Source organism: Plodia interpunctella, chromosome 29 (genome assembly GCF_027563975.2).
Source record: "Plodia interpunctella isolate USDA-ARS_2022_Savannah chromosome 29, ilPloInte3.2, whole genome shotgun sequence".
Classification (NCBI taxonomy): domain Eukaryota; kingdom Metazoa; phylum Arthropoda; class Insecta; order Lepidoptera; family Pyralidae; genus Plodia; species Plodia interpunctella.
The window spans coordinates 1301139-1311889 of record NC_071322.1 but is presented as its reverse complement, the minus strand read 5'-3'; the positions used below and the strand labels follow the sequence as shown (position 1 = coordinate 1311889).

General features: G+C 36.6%; 1 protein-coding gene across 7 annotated transcripts in view; it reads left to right on the top strand.

Annotated features, from left to right (window-relative positions):
* The first annotated feature begins 1038 nt into the window (after nt 1-1038).
* LOC128681940 (zinc finger protein ZFP2-like) overlaps nt 1039-10751 on the top strand; it is a 46666-nt gene continuing 36953 nt past the window's right edge. For 6 of the 7 annotated variants that reach the window (XM_053766276.2, XM_053766282.2, XM_053766280.2 and 3 more), the window contains exons 1-6: nt 1039-1398; nt 2667-2798; nt 3895-4033; nt 4731-4835; nt 6519-6723; nt 8135-8307. In XM_053766276.2, coding sequence (XP_053622251.1) covers nt 1288-1398; nt 2667-2798; nt 3895-4033; nt 4731-4835; nt 6519-6723; nt 8135-8307 — 865 coding nt within the window. In that variant the 5' untranslated portion in view covers nt 1039-1287. The remainder of the gene's footprint in view (nt 1399-2666; nt 2799-3894; nt 4034-4730; nt 4836-6518; nt 6724-8134; nt 8308-10751) is intronic. The other variant, XM_053766284.2, reaches the window with a different exon arrangement.

Below are 10751 nucleotides of genomic sequence, written 5' to 3'. Positions count from 1 at the left end.
TATTTTAAAAGAAAGGACCTCGCTATTATATATTGTAACCAATAATGTCGTTTCATGAAAATAATGACAATAAATTATGTTCCGTGAGCTTAGAGCATTAAACATAGGTTAAATGCGAGTAGGTAGATTAGGTACTCGTATCTACCGACCATAGATAAATAAATATAACCACAAGCATAGACGACGATGTAATTAAATCGGCCAATGGTAAGCGGCGTGGTGCGCCGCTTCACGATGGCGTCCATTATTTCTTGTCATTCATTGGCGTGGTTGCAATGTTTCCATCAATAGGAAGGAACTTTTTCCAAAAAATCGGGGTCTCAAGATTTCTTTTTTATTTAAATATATTTTATATCTAAATATTTAGTTTTTATGTTTTAGTAAGTACGAGTTGAAAATCAGCATTATGGCTTCTTAGCATGTAGCTGGGATTCATTATGATATTACCTTATTCTTCTTCATAGTCGTATTCCTCATGGTCACACTCTTATTCCTGACGGTCATGGTCATTGCGTGATAGTGACACACAACTACTTTCTTGGCCCTATGAAGTGGTTTGCCATTCTCCATTTCGCACACAAGTTAATAATTATCAACCAGTATGCAGGTTTCCTCACGATGTTTTTCCTTCACCGGAAGCAAGTGGCGGTCGATGAATACTACTATACATGAGTCAGATTGGTATACAAACTCATGTGGCACGAGTAGAATTCGAACCTGGGACCATTTGATCTAAAGGCGGGCGGGGTCTTGACCATTATAAATAAATAATATACTAGGACAAATTACACAAATTGAGCTAGCCCCAAAGTAAGTACACCATCATATATAGATTTTTTACAATAAAACATTCTTTCTCGAGAATGTTTCCTGAGATTCATGATCGATTTTCTCTAAAATAGCACGTCATTATCACTACGCTATCGACTATATTTAAATATTTAAATAATATTAAAAATACTTAAACTAAAAAGCAGTACCCAAAATAAAATCAAATCTACTGTCATTAGACAAGGAACATAAGTTTTTGTAGTTGATAACACTATTGTTACATGATGGCGGATTTCGGCGGCGGTGTCTGTACTGCCAATACAATATTTCATAAAAGCTAACATTTTACATGTTTATGTGAGACAATGTGACTGAAACAATATGTTTACTTCTTATTTATTAAATCTCTATTAGCAAAAAATGTGTTACTTGCGTGTGTTTAGTTATCAATCGCGTAGTAAGCCTCTGCAGGCCCTTTGTTGAATTGAACTCGTATAGTGTTTTTTGTTAGTGAAAATGGACTATCGGACTGCTATTTGTAGGCTTTGCCTAGTGACAGACGAACATATGTTTGCTATAGGCGGGACACCTCTGCAGATTGTGTACGAGAAGCTTACTAATATACAGGTATGTGCTGTGATTTTTTCGAATGATATATAGGTAAGTTATAATCAATAACCAGGCGTTAGTCTTAACTTAATCGCCTGTGGTCCATAAAATGTGTAGATTCCACAAGATTACTATAGGTAGTTGTTATGATTTTCTCATATTAACCGAAAATAATGGGTTTCCAAAAATTCAGTATTTTCAGTATCAGCAGTATCAGCAGTAGTAGACCGGTTTCGGTATTGCTAAGGCAACATTAGGTTTAGAGTTCTATACTATCTACTATACTATATCTAACTATACTGCTAAAAACTGTATTTTACTGTTTTTCACTAAATTATACTTTTTACTGTTGAACAGTAATAAATTACGTATATACAAAATACTGTTTTCAAACACTCACATATATAGGTCATGGCAGAATATCAGTGCTTTGCTGGTGGTCAACATTCCATCAGTAAAGTGATTGCTTAATCATGTCCTTTTTGAACGGCTGTAACGCACATAGGATATTAAAAGTTTTAGTTTTGTTTATAATTTGTGTCATAAGTATGTTGTTATTTTGTTTGTATTTATTGTAAATAAAATGTGTGTATTTTAGTTTACTTTGAATAAAAAATTTATTCTATTCTATTATGAAAAGAAGCAAAATTGACATTATTTTAGAAAAACAGCAGTATTTTATTTTTATGTTTTTAAAGAATGTGGCAAAGTGTTCATTTTGCTTCTTAGACCTAAATATATTTTATATCTGGTAAAAATAGTTGGCAACCATTGTTAGGATTTTAAAAAAAATTTACTTATGCATTATGTATTACACTAATATTTCAAAGTAGATATTTCTTCCAATATTTCTGACAAATGATTCCGACAAATATTATATTTCTTCCAATTTCTGACAAATGGTCCTGTGTTTGTCAGTAAATTTAATTAGGCATTACTATTTATGTATCTATTGTTTCATACATTACATATATTACACTAGCTGCGACCCGGGCGTTGGCTCCCTTGAGAAATTTGGGTTAAAAAGTAACCTATGTGTTATTCCGACTTATATTCTACTCGTGTACCAAATTTCATAACAATTTATCCAGTAGATTTTGAGTGAAAGAGTAACAAATGCACACATATACATGCTCACAAACTTTTGCATTTATAATATTAGTATCCTCCTAATATTATAAATGCAAAAGCTACTATTCAAGCCTTCAAGCTACTATTTAACAGTAGGTTAATATACTTTCATTGCTATATAAATATTCATTGAATTCTCCAATTTATCTTTCCAGTTCCTGGACGATGCTAAGCCTGTTGTGGCATGTCAGATTTGCCACGCTCAGCTGAAGAAGTCTTGGAAGCTTATGGTCACGTCTCTGAAAGCTGATAATGTATTCACTGATTACATGAAAAACAATACAATGGTAAGAATCTCGGCCTCTGTTATAAATGTTTTAATAACTAGTGACCTGTCCCGGTTTTGCTCCGTCAATATCATGATACACCTCAATATTCATTAGGAATAATCTGTTTAAAAAAAAAATTGGCATCAAAATCTGTTGTGTAATTTTTAAGATCTATGCATACATAGGGACTGAGCAGGAAGCAACTTTGTTTTATTTACTATACTACTAATAATACTATGTAGTGATAGCAAAGCTCAACAAAAGGAAAAAAAATACTCGAGGATTTGACATACCTTTGAATACCTGGGTCGAGAAAAGAATGCCATCTTATCTCGACCCAGGTATTCACTCTCATATAAGTGTTTTCCTGATCGCTTCCACACTCACACTTAAGCTTTCCACAGACACACTTTTGAGCCTTCCACAGACACACTTTTGAGCTTTCCACAGACACACTTTTGAGCCTTCCACAGACACTTTTGAGCCTTCCATAGACACACTTTTGAGTGTCTGAGCCCAGGGTGTAGCTGCGTCATGTTTTAACTTTAAATATTCCCAGTTGCATTTAAGGCTATTGTGATGTGAAGATAAAAAATCATTATCATTAAGTAGTATAAAACAAAATTGTTTCCCATTGTCTGTCTGTGCCTATGTATGCTTAGTTCTTGATCTTAACATATTTTGATTCAGGTTTATGTTTTTTTGTTTTATAATACTAGCGTTTATACGCGGCTTCGCCCTCTTGAATCCCCTCGGGAACTGTTCATCGTATTAAATTGGGCTTGGGATAGTTGAAGTAAAATATCATATATAAGTTTTCATTAGCATTTAGCGCCACAGCGAATACAGGTTTTTCGCAAATCCCACAGGAACAATTAGTTTTTTCTGGGAAGTATCCGGGAAAAGTACACTATGCCCTTTTCTTTCTTATACTCTTAATTATACTATATGCATATGCGAAATTTCTATATGATTGGTTGAGTAGATAACGCGTGAATAGGTAACAAACAAATAAAAAAAGCAAACTTACTTTCGCATTCATAACATTAGCTGTGACGCCGGGGCGAGTCGCCAGTATTGAAATAGAAAAATACAAAATTGGCAACGGTTTCAGATCGACGTGAAGACGTTCTCGCTCATCGACCGCAGAGCATACAGCCTGACTTACCCCCTTGTCTCCACTCTGGTGGAGCTCACCGACCGGCCCCCGGAGGAGTACAAGCTGGAAGTTAAGAAGGAGTCCGAAGTAACATGTGAGTTGTGCACCATACTGTTATTTAGCATGTATTTTGTACCAGCCACTGCGCGTGCGCGTGGATTTCGCACGGGAACGGAACGTTTATTTTTCGAGATTGTGGGTATCGTATGCCCTTCCGCGTAGTTCGAACTAAATACATGTGTGCAAAATTTCAAACCGTTGTCTCGGGAGGCCAGATGTATTTATACATTCTGGAGAGGGGTGATGATGCAAAGGCAGACATAATAACAAATAAAATGGAATTTCCCCCATGTGGCTGGCAAGCACTACCACTGCGCCACCGAGGTCGTCAATAACAATCAAATAATATCGTCATAAAATTGTCAAAAATATTATATGTATAGACCTTCGCAGGCAGTTTTTCACAAGCTTTTATTTAATTCCTGAGGGTGCACCTAGGAACGGCTCCCGACCAGGGAACACCTCAACGTTTACTGCACGGACGATTTAACTCCTGGTGGTGAACTGAGAAACGGCTCCCGACAAGGGAACACCTCAACGTTTACTGCACGGACGATTTAACTCCTGGTGGTGAACTGAGAAACGGCTCCCGACGAGGGAACACCTCAACGTTTTCTGCACGGACGATTTAACTCCTGGTGGTGAACTGAGAAACGGCTCCCGACGAGGGAACACCTCAACGTTTGCTACACGGACACGATTTTTCATTGAAAATTATCCTCTTGTTCCAGTCTTCCCGATTAGCGAGACAGTGGTGTTGATAGACAGCAAGACGGACGTCAACGTGCCAAATGTGGATCTCGAGTTTATGAAGGAGGAAGTTGAATGGATGGACGGTGAGCTGTGATCTCTCTCTCTTACATCGCCGTATGTTTGTGGATCTTTCGGGGCTGTGGCGCTTCGAAGCCCACTGGACAGCGAATGAATGAATGGCTTTATTTCTTTAAATGTGGTGTACACATACTTTTAAACTTATTTTTAAAATAATAGTGAGATGAAAAAATTCTGGAATCGAGCGGGAATTGAACCCGCGCCCCCGTCTATCCGGGACAGACCTCTCAGTGGTCTCGATAGCTCTGTGATCAGGAGCACTGTCCCGGATAGACGGGAGCGCGGGTTCAATTCCCGCTCGATTCCAGAATTTTTTCATCTCACTATTATTTTAAAAATAAGTTTAAAAGTATGTGTACACCACATTTAAAGAAATAAAGCCATTCATTCATTCGCAACAGACTGTAAAATTTGTCAAAAATACATTAAGTACAAAAATGTCAAATTATATTATATTATTGAATTTATATATGTCAGATTCTATATTCATAAAGCGTAAAGAGTAAACTTAAAATTTTGACCATTCGGCTGTTATTTTACGACCGGACTGATGTCAACCTTCCATAACACTATTGTCTATGGACTGCCCAGCCTGTGTCTTTTGGGACGACTTCCAGAGAAGGTTAAGGAGTGGTCCTATTTAAGGCGGAAACACACGCGACATATATCAGCATAACCAAGCCATGGCGTATCATTTATTGCCCAAAGTCGGAGAGTCAATGGCGCTTTGTAGATGGCGCTACTGTGGATAAAAACATTGTTTAAAATAATAATAATGATTCAGATTAATTTATTGCAATGTCACAAGTGGATATGTTAGATGTTACATAGATAATAATGTTTCTATAATATTCAGGAATTTTTAAACAGTAAATTTTAAATATGACAACTAATGTTTTAAATGTGTTACTTGTATTTGACTAACTAATGAGTAAATTAAATTGTGTTTATTTGAAATTAAATTATAAAATGAATTATTGTTGACATAATGTAATCTTGGAAATTAACAATTTTAGAGTTTAATTGATATTTATGTGCCTACATTTGCATGCCATTGTTTGGCAAAATATGTGATACTATTTAATTTTAACATCTTTCTGTGCCATATTTTGTGCGAATAAATAAATGATAAATGATAATAAGTAAGTATAGGTGACGCCCTGCGAGGGCGCAGCAGACATTGGGGCAGCTAGATGCCATTTACTGAAATATTTAACATTGTTTGTTAATTGTCATGCATTAAATAATTAAATTGTTAAAAATGATTGAAATTATTAAAATTGAAGTCGGTTAAAAATTAAGGGGAGTCGAAGGTATCACCGATTGATATGATATTCAAAGAACTCTGCGATACTGTAATAATAACATTTGTCCAAAAGGAAAACCTTGATAAGGTTAGTAAATATGTGTGGTGTTTTAATATTTTTTATTTCATTTGGAATATGGTTTATGGTTGAATATTTTTTATATATAATGCAAATGACACCGTGCATATTAATGGAAAATATTTGCATTTGTTTGTTTGTTTGTGATGAATAAATTCAAAAACGACTGGGCGGATTTTGGTGAAATTTGACACAGAGATAGGCGAAAACTTCACGAGTGACACGGGCTAATTTTATCATGGTATCACCCGAGCGAAGCCGGGGCGAGGCGGCTGGTCTTAAATAAATAAATATTCCGATCAGAATCGGCGGCAGTCGATAAGGCGGACACCGATACGGACGACGACATACCTGTGAAGAGTCTTGTCCGGCGCGAGTCCAAGCGGCAGGGCAAGCGGCAGCCGGCCAAGCGGACGCAAACCAAGCGGTTACAGGCCAAGCGGACGCAAGCCAAGCGGCAGCCGGCCAAACGCAAGCCCAAACCTAAGGAGGTCACGTTTATCGAGCCGTGAGTATTAAACACTTGCACTACACATAGTTACAGACGCAAGTCGAGCGGATACAAGCCGAGCGGCAGCCGAACGCAAGCACAAACTTAAGGAGATCGCGTTTTCGGAGATCATTTGAAAAAATGGTAAGCCACTAACACTGTTTGAATGAGTTTCTTTCGGCATTTCTTCTCAGCAGTGGTCGTTCCGAAATGCTAGTATGTAGTTTGTAGCGTTGGTGAATATCATTTTAATATGACGTGACAATTTAGAATATGACGTGAAAAAGTGCCTGTGAAGGCCTAATTTCTGAATAAACGATTTGATTTTGATTGTGAAACATGTGTCGGAAGGTTAACAGCAAGATGGACAGATGACATCGCTAAAGTCGCACACTAAGTTCGCTTTATTATCGACACGACATGTATTTTTTTGTTACATGTTAAATAATTCTAAATAAATAAAAATAAAATATATTAGTACAAAACACACAGATTGTGCTAGTCCCAAAGTAAGTTCGAGGCTTGTGTTATGGGATACTAACTCAACGATACTATATTTTATAACAAATACATATATAGATAAACATCCAAGACCCGGGCCGATCAGAAAAAGATCATTTTCATCATGACCCGACCGGGGATCGTAACCCGGGACCTCTCAGTTCAGAGGCAAGTACTTATTGTTACAAGTACATGCTTATGTTAAAAGTACCACAATATGTATTGGAAAACTGTTAGTACTATGTGTAGTCTGAAATAAAACGTGCCAAGGAAAAGCTTTTTTAGTACGAACTAGCAGCTCGTCCCGGCTCCGTTCGGGTAAAAATACAATTTAATTATGCACATAAATCTTCTTTGGGAATCTAATTATCTTTGAAAATAATAATGAGATGAAAAAATTCAGCCGAACTGGCATGGTCTCGATAGCTCAGTGGTCAAGAGCACTGTCCCGGATAGACAGGGGCGCGGGTTCAATTCCCGCTCGATTCCAGAATTTTTTCATAACATTATTATTTTCAATAATATGTTAAAAAGCATGTGTGACACGTGTAACAAATACAATTAATCACACTATCTATTGGTGAAAACCACTAGAAAATCCGTGCAGTATGCGTAGTGCGAGTTTGCTATTTACATCTCACCATCGAATCGAGTCGAAGTGAGACGCAGCGAACCAATCACATTGGGCCATTGTGATTGACCAACCACCGCAATTCGATTGGTTCGCTGCGTCTCACTTCGAATCCATTCGATGGTGAAAAGTGAAATGCAAACCTGCACTTAAATCCTCTGTAGTTGTTTTTGAGTTTATCGCGAACAGACAGACAGACGCGGCACAGGACGGACAATATGTAAAAATAAGGATAATTCTGAACAAAACAACACGATACAATATCGATAGAAATTCAAATAAAGTAAACTATTGTAGGCCCAAAGAGGAAGAAATAAAAGAAGAAGAGAATCAAGAAGAACTGAAGGAAGAAGAACCGGAACTGAAAGACGACGGCCACCAAGAGGACGATGATGATTCAGACTACGAGCCCCCGCTGATCACTGACGAAGGCGAAGAAGACATCAAACCGGAGGCGAAGCCACGAAAACGTGAGTTTTTTCTTTAAATCACCGACTCGATCAGGGTAATTGATAACTGCAAGTATAAAAATATAGGTACGCTTCTAATATCCATGACGACAAATTGGTCTTTGAATATTTAGCTAAGAACTTTGATGCTAGGTAGACTTATAACGCTATCTCTTTCATCTGTGGTCCGACCTTTTCTTATGTATTCTGAGGCTGTTAGTGTCCTACTGAATCTCGGGAGGAGTCGCATGTTTGCACTCTATACACATATCGATGTAAACAAGTTTATTTGTTAGACAAATTAAAAAAAATCCCCGACTTTCCATATTCGTTTCGCTACAACTTTTGAACGGCTGAACCGATTTTGATCAAACATATCTAAAAATCAACGCATAAGAATTAGCTATCAAATAAAATAAAAAAAAACCATACAAATCGGTTCACCCGTTGATGAGCTACGGTGCCACATACACAGGCAAATAGACACTTAGAGGTCAAACTTATAACACCCTTCTTTTTCCTCTGGTTAAAAACTTATTTTGACTGAATTGATCAATACAGAAACAGACCATAAACTACTCGAAAATTTTAAAAGCTTAAACTGAAGCCGAGTGCGTTCTGTCGGACACTAACAGCTAAACCTTTCAACGCAAAAGAAAGAGACAGGGCATTCAATGAAAGAGCAATATATATGTACTTTTTTTTTATTTCTTAGAAGTGTGGCCTCTAGTATTTCCCTATAAATATTATACCACAGTTTTAATTTTCCTGATCGAGCGTTACCCTTGTGTTTATTATACGTTAGATATTTCATATAAAGCGACGGTAGAAGAGCTAAATTACGTTCATTCGTGACCTCTTTTTTTCAATATTGTTATCATGCCGGTGACGACCTCGGTGGCGCAGTGGTAAGGTTCTTGCCACTGAACCGAGAGGTCCCGGGTTCGATCCCCGGTCGGGTCATGATGGAAAATGATCTATTACTGATTGGCCCGGGTCTTGGATGTTTATCTATATATGTATTTGTTATAAAATATAGTTTCGTTGAGTTAATATCCAATAACACAAGTTTCGAACTTACTTTGGGGCTAGCTCAATCTGTGTGATTCGTTGTAATATATTATCATATATTTTTAAAAATAATTCTACATGACCAAATTTTTCGAAACATTTGAGAGAAATTTCTAAAACAATTACACAACTTAAAAATTGATCAATAGTTTCATAATTACCTCACCATAATTATTTATGACCGAATAAAATTAAAATGAATAATTCAAATGAATAATTCAAATGAGATCTAGCAACTACCCTCGCTTTAATCAACTGGCGTCGTGCGGAAAAATGACACATCTGATTTTTTTTTTAAATTGGGAATATTATACTTCGCTTTAACAAACATCTTTGCCAATGTGCACAAGTCAGTTGTCAGGCTGTGGAAGTCATTGTCAATGTGAAAATACGGTATGTCTAGAGTAGAAAACGGATTTTTAATGAATTACTATTTTTGCCATTGCAATACCAAATGGTTAAGATTGGTTGATAAACACCCAGTGTTGCCAACCAAAAGAAAACAACACCCTAATTTATTTTCTTTACTTTATAGACAGACTGTTTATATGTCTAGTGCTGCCATCTGCCTCGATAACATTGCAGAAATATTCCCTAATAAAACATTTGTTAATATTTTTTTTATTATTAATTCCGTCCTTTTTCTGCATGACTTCAAGACATAAATTGTAGACGGAGAAAGCTATAGACGTCGTTATACTTTCAGTTTCGCTCAAACAATAGAAATGCGTTTGATAATCGCGTGCCAGCCCACAGCGCAATACCGGTTACGCCTAACAGTTGTATGAAATATTTCTACCTCATGTGACTACGCACCTTGTCTATAGTTTTCTAGGTCTACGTGTATAATAAACACTTGGTATTGATCGAGTAAATTAGAATGGCGGTTCTGAGCTAATTAACTTTCAAGATCGTAGCCGCCGTACCGCGTTTTTGGAAATTGAGCTTTAATGCGTCTTGTGTAGATACACTTTACATTGACCAGAGTTAACAGCGAACTGTCCGCCAATTGTAAGTCAATGGAAAGTATGTGTTCGGAGTACGATTTAAATCTTACTATTCAATGAACGTGATCTTACCACGCTTTTATTGGAAAGTGAGCCTTTTAGCGTCCTCTGAAGACACACTTTACATTGCCAACACTGTAATAACGCTCATATTTAAATAAACATTAAATAAACATTATTTTACACTTAGTTCAATATTAAATCACTTCAGAACCGCTATCCTAAATGATTCTACTCTACTTTTTTAACCCTTCGACCGTTGTTTTATCGCCAGCCTTTCACGAGAATCATAATGTCGTAAAAAATCGATTGTATTAATATGGTAACAAATTTCGTCTCAAATATTAGTGACATTTCTACACTTTGTAATTTAAAAAAATCATTCAT